The sequence below is a fragment of the Tigriopus californicus genome, chromosome 3 (assembly GCF_007210705.1).
Source record: "Tigriopus californicus strain San Diego chromosome 3, Tcal_SD_v2.1, whole genome shotgun sequence".
NCBI classification, from domain to species: domain Eukaryota; kingdom Metazoa; phylum Arthropoda; class Copepoda; order Harpacticoida; family Harpacticidae; genus Tigriopus; species Tigriopus californicus.
The window spans coordinates 323,124-337,020 of NC_081442.1; the positions used below are offsets into that span (position 1 = coordinate 323,124).

General features: G+C 45.9%; 4 protein-coding genes across 5 annotated transcripts; 1 reads left to right on the forward strand and 3 right to left on the reverse strand.

Moving 5' to 3' along the window:
• Positions 1-873: 873 nt before the first annotated feature.
• LOC131877705 (large ribosomal subunit protein uL18m-like) lies at positions 874-9,511 on the forward strand. Of its 2 annotated transcripts, none has more exons than XM_059223458.1 (3): positions 874-995; positions 8,045-8,322; positions 8,625-9,511. In XM_059223458.1, exons 1-3 carry the CDS (start codon positions 908-910, stop codon positions 8,847-8,849), a joined length of 591 nt encoding a protein of 196 aa, XP_059079441.1. In that variant the 5' UTR covers positions 874-907; the 3' UTR covers positions 8,850-9,511. The 2 variants fall into 2 exon arrangements, with proteins under 2 accessions (XP_059079441.1, XP_059079440.1); XM_059223457.1 differs by lacking the exon at positions 874-995 and adding an exon at positions 7,222-7,463.
• LOC131877702 (beta-catenin-like protein 1) lies at positions 1,621-3,517 on the reverse strand. Its single transcript, XM_059223453.1, has one exon. It carries the CDS (start codon positions 3,435-3,437, stop codon positions 1,671-1,673), a length of 1,767 nt encoding a protein of 588 aa, XP_059079436.1. The 5' UTR covers positions 3,438-3,517; the 3' UTR covers positions 1,621-1,670.
• On the reverse strand, positions 3,446-6,137 carry LOC131877699 (protein EFR3 homolog cmp44E-like). Its single transcript, XM_059223451.1, has one exon. The coding sequence runs from the start codon at positions 6,010-6,012 to the stop codon at positions 3,550-3,552; it is 2,463 nt and encodes an 820-aa protein (XP_059079434.1). The 5' UTR covers positions 6,013-6,137; the 3' UTR covers positions 3,446-3,549.
• On the reverse strand, positions 8,859-10,148 carry LOC131877703 (DNA damage-regulated autophagy modulator protein 2-like). The gene is made up of 3 exons (XM_059223454.1): positions 9,361-10,148; positions 9,136-9,287; positions 8,859-9,058 (listed from the first exon to the last, which is right to left on the reverse strand). Exons 1-3 carry the CDS (start codon positions 9,917-9,919, stop codon positions 8,930-8,932), a joined length of 840 nt encoding a protein of 279 aa, XP_059079437.1. The 5' UTR covers positions 9,920-10,148; the 3' UTR covers positions 8,859-8,929.
• Positions 10,149-13,897: the final 3,749 nt, after the last annotated feature.

A 13,897-nucleotide genomic window follows, 5' to 3' on the forward strand; every position in this document is an offset into this window, starting at 1 on the left:
GAAATTTAAGGATGATACATTTTGTACGTTTATGGTTTTATTCCACAGGCAAGTTACTTTAAAAATTGTTAGATAAGTAAGTCTTTTTTAGCTTTCAAAGATGCGTTTGATGTCAGAATATGAGAAGAATCAATTTGTTTTTACAAGGAAACATATACTGTAGTTTTTATATATATAATAAAAGTGCACATATTACTTACAAATCTAAAAAAGTTGCATTGAATATTTGATATAGAGGTGCTAATTTTTTGTAATTTAAGACTAAATTTTAGTTAAAATTACCCAACCACCAAATGCCTTGATTGTAATGTGGCATTGGCTTTTTAGTATTCAAAACATTCATGATATTTGTTTTAACATTTCAAAGCTGTATTCTATCAAGATAATTAATTGAGATTCTCAGAAACTCAATTTAGTATATAATTGGGAAATAAAAAACGTTAGTAAATTGATGTGCCTATTTTCTACAAAGGCCAGTTGCTACTGTTACATCATATTTAGGTATTTAAAGAAAGCTTAGATTTTATTGATTACTGATTTTATTTGCTGGTTAACATTTAGATTAGTTAAAGAAATAACATGATATATGGTTTTGAAATTTTTGCTTGTCAACCCACTTTTGGACAATTGTACATACTTTGGGACATGTTCTGCCCACTTTTGTATACTTTTTTCCACTTTTGGACACCAAGTGTCCAAAAGTCAAGCTGTTTCTCAAAATTGCCCACCCTGATTGCAAGAGAGTGCGCCTTACTTAGCTCAACTCTTGATGTTGCAGCCAGAATCAGCAAAGCCTTGAGATTCACACAATTATATTTAAAGTTTTCATAACTTAGGGGACAAACACGTGGCTCAACTAAACTGTAACAAAAGTTGGGCTCTTCTTGCCTTGCCCAATGAATTCAAAATGGCCCATGTACCAAGATGTGCTCCAGAGAGCATCGTAAATCGAATCGGGGTTAAACAAAACGGATCACGGAGCCTCTTAATATTAGGTAAGAAATGAATAGTGTTGACATGGAGAGAGCATAGGTAACTTCATATATAGATCGATCAAAGGCGCTGCCATCGCTTGTTTTCGTGTAAACTGTCGCTGGGCGGCAAAATGTTTCATTCGTAGTCAAGCTACTTTGGACAACTATGGTACAAATTTGAATGGCATTATTTACAGAGAAGAGGATGATTGCGCTTAGTCATGGTACTCCATGGCTTAGTGCGCCCATCCAATGTCGCAACTTGTCCCGATTGTAACATCTTTCTTTTAGCTTGGCTAGCTTTCTCATGGCGATGCGATGCTTTGGTTCGTATGCAGAAGTTTTGATAATGTAGAAGATAGAAGCTGTAGAAGATAAAATGTTTTGTAAATAATAGTTCAAGATCAAACAACTTCAAAACTGAATGCATTGTTCATTTCTTTCAAGTAATAGTTGTTCTTGAGAAAAGAAGGATTGGATAGCAATAGCTTTGTCATACACATAGTACATAACCAATCTCGTTGTGCTTCCCAGAGCCAGCATTTGTTACTAATAATGTCATTCACATTTTTAGGGGGGACCAGAGTAACATCCCTTATAATCAAATCAAAATTTTAAAAGATTCAAGAGGATCAAGAGGACAATCCCAGGTTCTAGTTTTTATTATCACCAAAACCGAAAATTACAAAAAACTGATCAAAATTTGTCCACCAAATGGAGCAGATGTTGCCTTTCACCCTCTCGCTCTTCTTCCTTGGCCTCAGTATTATCCGACAGTTCATTATTACTTTCGGTGTCGCCCAGATTGCCCGCATATTCTCTCACGATATTCCGGATCGTCTGAACCGTTCCACTACGTTGATTCAAGATCTGGAGGGTGCGTTGTTTCACAGTGGGGGCACCACTTGAGCACGCCTCTAATACGATGTAGTCCACCAATTGTAACGAAAACAACCCACAATCCAGACGCTTCAGATACGCCTCGTCCTCATCTAATCGTTGGCGCTTGATTCGACGATCCGCGTCTTCCATTTTGTCCAAGTACTTGAAGTGCAACTCCATGAGTCGCTCCACCTTTTCGTGGTCACCCTCGGTGAACTTGGTCATGAGTCTCTGACGTTGCGGGCCTCGAGCGTTTTTCATTAGGGAAGCCACAATTGATATTACGTGCTCCTCGTGTTCTTCAGCACTCACACCCTTCCTTTTGTTCTTCTTGGGCGTCTTCATGAAGAGGGGAAAGATGGTGCGTAATCCGAGGATATCGACAAACTTGGCACTACAGTCCTTGCCTTCGGGCCCGATGAGTGCGTGATCGAGAACCTTGAGGGCTCCGTTGCGAGAGACTTTGCGTTCACGAAGCATGAGGTTCATGAGTTGAAGGCCCTCACCCTTGAGAAACCTTTCTCGATTGGGAGTGAACAATAGCAACGAGCAGAGGCAATCAAAGAGATTCTCCATCATCTCCTGCTCCTCCGGAGTGCCCGGATTATGACGTTTGTAGTAGGCCAATTGTTGGAGCAAGGAGTCGATGGCGCCCATCTCACCGTACTTTTGGCGATTACTCGGCTCGTTTTGGAGGAAGATCGAGAGGATTTCACTAGCATAGAGCTTGTTATCATCGAAAGCTACTTTTACTTTGAGTTTTTTCACGAGCCAGGACAAAAGGCCGGCCTCGGCGGCTTCTTGGCAGACTTCCGGCCGGATCTCGATCAGGTTCTCGAAAATGGCCAAGGTGTTATGGATGCCCTCACTTTCCTCACGAACGGAATCGTTCAGGCGTTCCAGGTTTTGTACAAGCAAGGCCGAGATTTGATTGTCCATGAGAGCTTGAACAAGGGCGTCGGCTCCGTCCTCAGACTCGTTCAAGGTATCCACGTCGGTGAGCTCTTGGAAGAGATCCACGGCGGCCACAGCAATGTCCGTATTTTCGTGCGAGAGCAAACCCAGAAAACTGGGGACACAGTCGAGTTCTACCAATAAAGGATAGAGATCCGGAGCCGTGGCCAAAGCTCGGAGATCCTGGATGGCCTGATGGAGTTCAACCTCGGACTCCATGAACTTCTTCGGCTCATCCGGGAACTTGATGCGGAGCTCTTGATTCTTCAGGCCCTTCTTCTCAAAGGCCAAGATCAGTTTCTTCATGGTCAACTCGTCTAGGGCTTCCGTGGTGTCCTCTGCATTGTCCACCATTTCTTTGATTTGTTGGCGCTGCTCATCGGTCAGGCCATCGTTGTCGGCCTTTTGGGCCAAGGCTTGAGCAGCCTCGGCCTCCAACATGGCCATTTTCTCCTCTTCTTTCCGTCGCTGTTGGGCTTTCATCTTCTTCCGACGCTTGGCGGCTCGTTTCTCATAACTGTCGTTGGGATTGTCTTCCACTTCTTCCTCTTCCTCTTTGGCGTCACCGGCTGCCGGTCGTTTCGGCGCGGTGACCGGCTTGTAGCTCATGATTTCCCCAATGTCCATGGTAAAGATCTGAAACAAGCAAAATCAATTATATTCTAAAGAAACTCCATATAAATCATAAGTGGGGGGGGGATATCTTGAGACTTGAGATAATTTATCGACTATGAGACAATTAGTACATGAACAACTCTGGAAATAATCGATTGTAGGGATCTCGGCAGGCCATAATTGACTTCTTACGAGGCTCATGGACCTCCTCGGGATCACGTGCATCCGTGGTCAAAGGAATAAGTTCGCTGAAAGAGACCCGGCTAAAGACATCGTTGAGAAGATCTCGAAGCTCAGGTCCATCTTTAGCGGTCTTGATCATGATTTCCTCGAGTGTAGCGTTCAAGTAAACCTGTTGCATCTCTTTTTTGCGCGCCACTTCGGCTTCCTTTTCCACCTGACTAGGACCTTCAAGCACTTTCTTGAAGGCGGCAATGGACACATCCTCGCCAAACGGCTTGCGAATGATGCCCGGACTGGAGCAAGAGCTATGGTAATCCACGCCATTGACGGACTCGCTAGAAATCGTGGACGGGCGGCGGCTGGATGAATTGGAATTCAAGTATTGCTCGCGCTGCTCCGGCCACGAATTTCGAGAGGGGGATTTCCTCCTGGGCAACGAATCCATGCGTTGCACGTCCTTCCCGGCATTCTTCAAAGCTTCTCTCACTTGAATGGAGTCGATGAGAATGTCCTCTTCGGGAGTGTTGGGGTCTAATCCGGGATGATACTCCTCACTGAGCGGCGGCAACATATGAGGCGCTTTGGCATCGCGAGACTGGACGATCCCATCGAGATACACGTCCAATTCCGTACTCTGAACCGTGGTGGCCAGGAGACTAAGGAAGCAAATGGCGATGGCATGCAGAGCGAAGCGGTTCTCCGTGCTCAAATTCATGTTCTTGATGGCAATTCCTTGGACCGATTCGATCAAGTCGAGCAAGTAGAGAGCACTTTCGTCCGTGGCCGACGTCTCGATATGGAGAAGAGCGCAAGTGGTGTAGATGGCTTCGATGAACTCGATGGTGTTACTTTGTTCCTCCAAGACGCGTTTGAAATGCTGGAACACGTTGAACAGGCTCTTCTGCACGAAGATCTGATCCGATCGGTTGAACTTGTTCGGATAGCCTTCCAGAGCCATATTCCGAGGCTCGAGTGTGGGTTTGGCCAACTTTTCGCGATTACTGTGACGATCCACCAGGATCTGGAAGGTTTGGAGCACAAGGAGACGCACATCCTGATCGGGCGCTTGCAACAGCCGCATCAACGTGGTCAGCAATTGCGGCGAGAACGTGGTGGAAAACAGGGTGGGGGTGTGTTTTTCGGCCACACAGAAGAGGGCCTTCATGAGAATGAGTTGCTGCTCGTGATCAGCCCGTGAATCATGCGGCACTTTGCTCAGAATGAACGTCATGATCTCGATCATTTGGAAGTCGGGCATCTTGCTGGCATATTGACCCAAGGCGTCCAAGAGGGCGTGTTGGAGGAGTTGCTTGGGGTTGGAACTCGATTGGTCGTAGGTCTTCTCCTTCTCGGCCGATTTCTTGAGCTGCTTGAGTAGGTCATTGATGATCTCCAAAACAGCCGGACCCACGGTGGAGTCGCCCACGCCGATGCCGATGATTTGGGACAAGACGATGGCGATGCTGGCCTTTTGCACCAAGCTATTGGTGGGCAAGTCCAGCTCGCTCATGAGCTTGTCGATGACTTTGTAGGACAAATCCATGTGGATCGAGTACATGATAGCCTCGAAGGTGTGGGTAGCCCGGGGATGGCCGGACTCATCCCACAGATCGTGGTCCTGCATGAACTGCAACACGGGCCGCAAGATGGCCTTGATCGAGCCAAACGAGGCCGACTGGACGAGTTCGCGCAAGATCTCGTCGGCCACCCAACACGGACTCTTGGCATCGCCGATGGACGTGCCCAAATCCGGCGTCTCCCGATCGCCCCGCCCCTCCAATTGGGCCGGATCGATGTTGTACAGCAAGGAAGGCACGATCTTCTCCATGTGCTTGGGATCCCAGATGTTCTCGGCCAAATCTTCGTTGACGGTCTTGCGAATGACGCCATTGAGGCCCTGCAAGCCGGACAGGCGGAGTTCGCGCCGCAAGACCGCGTCCGGATAGTCACTGTGACACATCTGGGCGAATCGCTCGATGAAGAAGTTGTAGCTGCGATGATAGGAGGGCGCGTCTTCCTTGATCTCGGAGAACTTCTTGAAGGATTGCGAGGCCAGGATTTGCAGCTCGGGATCCGGGCTCTCCAGGAGTTTCTGGACCGTCTTCAGGAACGACTCGGCGAACAGATTGATGGTGTTGATGTGACAGCTCTTGATGAGCTGGTCCATGGCCTCCATGCCGATGAACACGTAGCCCCGGCGATTGCGGTAGATGTCGCGCGAAATGCGTTGCTCGAGATATTCGCCGATGCGATCCAGTTTCTCGGGCGAGCGGGCCGCGTAGTACACCAACGTGTCCATCTTGGTCTGGACCAGACCCTCCTCCGGCACCGACGGGTAGATGTTATCCACATGCTTCCGGAAGGTCGGACGACACGGCGAGCAGCAACACAGGTTCGAACTCATCCGGACTGACTTGGGACTGACTTGGGACTGATCAAGGGATCAAGGGATCAAGGGATGGAGGATGGATTTTCGCACAGAGTTCTCTTGCACTCATCCAGCTGATTGACACACCACAAACTCATCAAGCAAGGGCACAGAACTTCACAGAAGGGACAGAAAGCCAATCCCAAGGCGTTAGGGTGACGCTTCCAGGCCGAAACCTTCATCTCGAGCCTCAGCCAAAACTCATGGTGACTATAGGTATGGATATGGACCATATGGACGCTGAGCAGCCATTCTCTTTAGCCCAAATAATTCAAAAAGCTGTCTAGCGCTTAGAGCCTTCCTGATCTGGGCAATGAATGGAATATTGAATTTTTTTTTTTCTTGGGTATTTGAACTCCCTCCGACATACCGCTTGGTGGCTACTGGTGATGACCCGATTTGATTTTAGACTGGGTGCGAGAAATCGGCGAGTCTGGGGATGCTGCGTCCTATCCCACCAGTTTCAGCCTGCTCTATTCGGGATCGGTTTAGACTGGCTAGTACCGGAAGAGGTAAAAAAAACAGGGCAAAAAAAAACCCGCAGAAATGAAGTGAAGTTTATTGTTAAAAGAGAGTCAATGTTGACCTATTTATTCCCGAAAAAAATTGTTTTGGGTAATAGATTCAGCCAAAGTGAGGATACATGTGTCCAAATGAACCCAAGAATTTGATAAAAGGAAAATAGATATCAATTTTTGAGTGACACATTGAGTCTTCTCTAAGCCAGAAGCCAATATATGCCATACCTTCAGAATAGTTTCATCATGGAAAAAGTAAATCCTACACTACATACTCAAGGGAAACGACATGCAAAACTTTTGATTTTATCTTTAGACAGCTTTGACATTTGTCTAGAATATTGAAAGATAATGATAGCTAGAAATGCAAGAAAACAATAATCTCAAAAGTTCGACGTTGGGAGACAACAATAGAATGGCATAAGGTTCCCACAAATCTATTCTTAAATATCTTTCTAATTTCAAAAAAAGTACATATGAACAACTAGGTATATTTCAAGAATGATCTCAATGTAATTTTCTCCCTAAATATGTTTTCTTGAGATTCATCTCTGGAGCCTTAGTCGTGGGTGATAAAGTGAGGTTTTATGAGAAATTTAATGCCGACCAGACCCGGCACTTCTCGACTTGATTTCCCCTACTCAAAGTGGGGATTGAATTCAAGGCAGGCCACGCAACCTTTCAAAACATCCAAGTCCCAAAACGAAAGGAAGTGCATGTGAGGGATCGTTCAAAACATCTTTGTCTAAGACATCACAATCATCATGCTGATTGGCACCCGCCCACTGCTCCGTCAGGCGTTATGGCGCTGGGGCCACACCTCGGCCTTTGGCACCGAGGGCGGATCTAGAACTCTGACGGAAATGAATGGGCCGTCGAGTTATATTGACGAAGTGGAAACCCCCATGGGTAATTAATTGGCTGAGTCTTGTGCCATCCACCAATGTAGCCCTTCTCTTTTTCACTCTCTAACCAACTTCAGAGCTTGCTTACCACTAGCTTGGAATGGGATCGAGATTTCGGCTCCACTGACTTGTCCGGGTCCCACCCATGTTTTAGAGTTTGGAAAAGGCTTCGGGCTGGTCATTGCCATGATGAAATATTGCATGACTCTAATTGTTCAGTTCAGGTCCTAATGGCTTTTATGGCTTTAAAATCATCAAGTTCTTCGGCATTTTCATCTTGATAAAGCCTGGCATCTCAAGAGCGTATAGGTGGACCCCTTTGCTGGGTCTAGCGAATAAGAAAGCCTGTCCTACTAACCCAATTAAAAGGCAGGGTCATTGACTTCAATCTATGAGAAACAATGATGTTTAGGTCAGAACAGTGTCTCGAACCAAATTATCCAAGATCAATTCGAAATCAAGCAGGGCACCTTGGGCTTTGATTGGGAGGCTAGGAAGAGTCCCCACCTGTAAACCAATCGGTAGTGTAGAGGAGATCAACGGGTTGTTGCTGTTTCATCGCTCGCTATTTGGCCTTTTTTGTAGGCCCCAACGACGAATTGATTCGCACCCATGTCAAAAACCGGAATCCACGCAATCTGGAGATGATGCGCATCGGCTACAAGCCCTCAGGTTTCAAATGGGAACGCAAATATCGTCAGTTCTGGAACAAACTTGAACTTGATATCACCCACAAGCACACGAAAGCGCAAGTGGTCCATTGGAGTGGGATCCGCGTCTGCCACGCCTCCACCCAAGAGTGGTCGATCCGAAAGTTCCTGTACAACACCACCGATGCCGTGGCCCTCGAGGCCATTGCCAAGGTAGGAACATTTTCAGACCGCAGAGTTCCTTGGGATTGGCTGTGGTTATGTGCTGGAGCGATAACTGATCTGTAACTTATCTCGTCAAGTTTAGTGCCGTTGTTTAGGCATGGGCAGAGTTGCGTGCCTTTAAAAGCTTTTTGAAGTTTGCATGTCTGAAATAGAATCGGGCTCTCATAAGGTCGATTAAACTACATAACCCAGACAACTTTCGATCTCAAGGGAGCCTTGAACCCTGCGCCATAATCTTCATTCATTCATACGGATTGGCTTAGTGCACCCACTGCCATATTTATTTCTAGGTCATTGCCCAACGATGTCTCCAAGTGGGTGTGTCTCACGTGTTCCTCGAGCTCGAGGAGGAGGACCTACAGAAAGAACGCATGAATCGCTTCGTGGACGCGGTGAAAGAGCAAGGCATCAGCGTGGGTGAGCCGCACAAGTATCGTCAGACCGAGCCGCACGTGCGCCTCTACGAATTTAAGAAGAGCATTCAACCATGGACCGTGATTGACGACGAGAAATAAGTCGTGAGCTCGGGGCACCGCGTTTTGATTCAGTATATCCCAGTGTAAATAAACATTAATTCTGACAAGCTGGCGCTTTTCTAGGCCCGAACCACGGCGGCCGGAATGTCCTCGGTGGAGGTCACGGAATCGGCATAGGTCGACCGGAATATGGTCTGCTCTGGGTCATCGAACAGGCGGGCATCGCGATGGGTCAGGCGCACGCAGATCTGCAATTAGCCGTCCCAACAACGTGATTAACCCGAGCCATCATGAGGACCAGCATCAATCCGTGGGGCCGACTCACCTGGGGCGAATCCAGCCAGATCTTTTTGAACTCGGGCACAAAAGACAGTAAGACCAGAAAGAAGCACGTGGCTATGATCCACTCGGTGCTGGTGCTGGCCACGTGCCAGGCCCAGCCCCCATCCTCGGGCTGCCATTTGGTTTTGTCTTTTTCTATCGCGGGAAGGACGATATATCAGTCAAACCGGGCCCATGAGACGGCGGGGTGGAATGCGGGCATACTTACTCCGGAATTCCTGGGCGGCAATCACGCCACAGGATAGCATCAGGGGAAATCCGATCGAACAAATGATGGCCAATAGAGCTCGGCCATAAAGCAGGATCCGCCCATGACTGAGTGAGCACAGGATGAAGGAGGCGTATACCTGGGTCCACAAGTAGAGCGTGCCCACGCCAAAGGCCATCATGGCCCCGATGAAGTGGACGACAAAGACCGAGGTCTCTTGGAAATTGGCCACTATCGAAATGCCCAAGGCGCCGATCCAGCCCAGGATAAGCCCCACTTGATTGGTTCGATGCGAGGCCACGCCCATCTGATGGGACAAATAGAACTCCTGGACCTGTTTGTATCGAATGTAGACGGTGATGGCCACGAGGAAGGCGCCCAAATTGACAAACTGACTAAAGATACAGGACTCCGGCGGATAGGCTGACGTGTCCGAGATGTAGGGCCAGTCCATCTCCGTGTGACCCAGGAACACGGACAGCGAGTAGGTGGCCAAGAAGGTCACGGGAAAGAGGATGGCCGTAGCCACGGGGAAATAGTGCAACGGTGGAATCACCATCCTGTCCACACACGCACCCAATTACCCCGGGGCGATGCCGCGATCCAGTCTTACAGTCCACAAATCCGATAGGTCACGGGGTTCGAGCCAGTCGTCACGAGAAGGATTCACCGGATTAACCCGATTAACCCGATGGATGAATTCACCCTGGCCAGATTGCAGGCGCGCTCAAGCTAGGGAGTCTCGAGCGATATATGTACTAGCTTGTAGCTTGTTGTGACATACGTACTCCAAGCGTAAACGTTATTCTCCACCGATTAGTTGGCAGTGCTCATTTTTAAATTTGTGGCAAAATGTTAAATGGTTTAGGTAGAGACTTTAACGGTTATCAATATCGTGTTAGGTTAGGTTGGGTTAGGTTAGGTAAGGCTAGTAGATTAGGTTTGATTAGGTCAGGTTAAGATTCAAAAAAGTAGCTCCGCCAACTAATCGGTGGAGAATAACGTTCATCTACTCCAAGTCATTATACGTAAGCTGGATGGGCGCTAGCTGTTACTCACTTCTCCGGAGTCAGCCAGAAGCGTCAGCCCAACTCATGTTTTTCCTTTATGGGGTGGGTGGGTACTAGGCCTGGGCCAAGGTTCATATCATCCTAATTCATTTCTTCACTCACAGCTAGTGGCAATGGGCGAGTCTTTTGATTCGAGATTGTGGCGTAGGTTTTGTCGATTGCGCCTCAGACGTTGGACCCAATCTCTAACGAGTTAGTAGTGCTGGGGGACTCCTACGAGTCCTTTGATGATATTCTAACTGCTGGCCGGACTCGCCTCTTTTGCTATCTACAATCAGGTCCTGACATAACTCTCGTCTTGCCCAATTCTAGGAAAAATAGAATAATTTTTGTGACGGATCCGAACTCGAGTCCTTTTGAAAAGGCTCGAGTCTGGCCAATTTCTCCAAAATCGAGTAAAAGACTCGAGTATACTCGGACTCGAGTCCGGACCCAGCACTGCGAGTTAGGGATCAAAAAACTGTTATTTGTTTTGCATGACCAGAGACTCTCCGGCAGAGAGTCCTCGGTTTCGGCGTAGGCGCCATGGATAGGAGGTCGGCAGAAGGGCAGCTTGGAAAATTCATCATTTTCCAAGGGTGACTAACTTTGCTTATGGCCAATTCTTTAGTGACGTCATGTTAGGTAAAACATTCTTTTTTTGTATTAATCTTTGCCACTATTTTTTGTTTGATAAATGATCTTTCAATGAAAGAAGCGGCAATCTCTTGTGAAATCCAGCTCAGGGGCAATTTGGAGTTTTTTTCCATTCGGACCATCATCAAGTTTACAGTACATAAGTGGTTTGCCGACATTAGCTTGATATTTATGTACTGGTCTGATGGTTTTTTCCTTCTAGCCCAGAGTATGATGGAAAAAGGATTCTAATTGTGATTGATTCTGAAACGGCTAAAACAATGTCGTGTTGTAGTTACATTTTTGGACAAAAGTATTGACTGAAACATGAAACTTCGACCTTGAAAATGACGATTTTCGATCAGTTTGAATTTCCCGCTTTTTTACTTTGATAGGGATTGCTCTGATTGCTCCTTCGACTTTGCTTACCCGCACTTTCAACCAATGACAAACCTTGTTTACATTTTGCTCGCATTTTGTGACGTAAGGCGGCTGAATCCTAATTTTGACGGAAAGTGTGGTAAACTTCAAGGAATTAGCCATGATCATATTTCTGCGTAAAGTTGCTCAAATCAAAGAAGAATAGTAAGAAGATCTGAATGTTGGAACAAAATGAGAATTGAAAGAAAACTGGGCAGAATTACGTTATCGCTCAAGGCTGAAAATAAGGCAATTAGATTGTTACAAAAAAAGTGATAGAATAAATAAGAAGGGGTTGATGAATCCTCTTTTTCTCATTGATTCTTTTAAAGATTACTTTGGTGAAGATGAGCTCGGCCTTTTTCAGATCCAAATTCGGCACAAGCAATGCAAGAAGAAAAAATATTCAGATCAGTTTAAAGCTTTTGCTCTCTCCGGCGATTTGTAGTAACAAATGCTACAGATGCAACATGCTACAGATTTCTTCAGCCTCGCTTTGAATTACCCGCTGTTTCAACCATTAGTAAGTACGTGGAGTTCAGATCTACAATTTTGGGAGGGCTTTTGTCCCAATCTTGTAGAGCTCTTGGCTCTTAGAACAAAGAAATGTGATGATTACGATACGACAAGGTCTGTTGTCTTCTCTTTCATTAGTTATCCTTAAAGAAATAAGTGCAGTATAATGACAAGCAGGACAGACTTCAGTCGAGGACCACTTGAGTTATCTGGAAGAGCGATGGTTTTCATGGTAACTGGCCTAAGGAAGTACTGGTGACAGGACTTTGCATGCTTCTTCGTGAAGACATCTATGCCGTCCAAAACTCTTCGAACCTTCATGTATCAAGCCAAAGATATTCTCAATGGTGTGAACCTTCAGCGGAGGTTGTAGTGAGCGACCAAGGACCAAACTTCATAGCCTCCACGGCGGAATTAAAGGTCTCAGAAAATCAACCTTTCTTCAAGCGAAGAGGAAAACAGATAATCACAATGAGTGACGTGCCTCATCTATTGAAATTAACCCGAAACTGTTAAAACTAACAAGCACAAATTTAAGAAGTACAGGTCAGGTGGCTTGGAGTGATATCACTGCGTTGTACGATCTCGACAAACAGAAACAGAGTAGGTTATGCCCCACCTTGAAGGATTGTTAGTCACTTTCAAATGAAAGCTTTTGGAGCTAAGTTAAAAATACCCTCCCGAGTATTCATAAGTTACATTAGATAGTGAATGTTATTTATTGGGCATTGCTTTGATCACTTTTTAACAGAACAACGCTTTATGTATAAAACAACAGGTGATGTCTTATGTTTTATCCAAAGCCCTGACTTTTGTTATAAAGTGATGAAGGAAAAGACAGTCAAGTTGTGTGTGAGAATTCTTCTTTATTATAGACAACAACAAACGCGCAATAAATTACTGAAGATTTCCCTCAAACGATGATACAATTCTATGTTCTTGTATAGTTTTGCTTGTCTCGGAAATGAAAAAAAAACTTCATTTATTTTAGTCAGTATTGCTTCCTTGGTCACTTTCGATGAACATTGAACCTCATTCTGATGGTTGATTGATGAAACTTTTTAATCAATCTTTGTCCAAACAATCGTAATGTTGTTCATGAAATGGGGTTTGAATTGACCAAGTATCCTGTAAATGTAAATTTGTATAATAGAGGCACAAGGAAAGGTCCGCCCTAATATTATATATTTCGTCGCCAAAAACTAGCCCCTGCCATGGTGTGGGCTGATGTGACATCCAATGGCCTCAAACCGCCCCTCATCTTCATATCTGAGGGTGTGAGGTCAAAAGGTCACCAAAAGAGCCTCAAGCCACACAGCTAACGGGAAACATTTTTGACACCCTTCCTCTCCAGACCTCAACGTCATGGACCTTTCCAAAGTGCCCATTCTTGAGAAGCAGGTTGGTGTCAAATCGTCATCCAATGCCAGTTCCCTCATGAAAGCGTTAGAGGCTGATTGGGCCAATCTTGATCCAAACGTCATCTGGCCATTTTGCCATTCAGTTACAGCAAGACTAGATGCTGTTGTTACGTTATAGCTCGTACAAAAAGTAAAATACACCTTGAATTACCTGTCAGTCCCTATCAGGGCTGTAACATTTACCGAAAAAAGTACCTCGTTACCGCTACCATTACCGTTACAAGTTACTTTTGCAAAAATATAAGACCTAAAACTGCGAAAAAAAGCTATGCGATTTTTTAACGTTTAGAAAATATGACGCGAAACAAATGGCTCCTGCGATTATTTATTTGATCCTATCAGTGGATGTAAGTCATTGCATTTGAGAGGGAGTGCAAAAAAATCGCTCGTAAGCTACAGAAGAAAGTAGCGGCCACGGGCAGGCTAAAACACCGTTCCGTGTTCCGTTAGCGTTATCATCTCTTTTTCAGAAAACTAAGGGCGAGATCATAACAC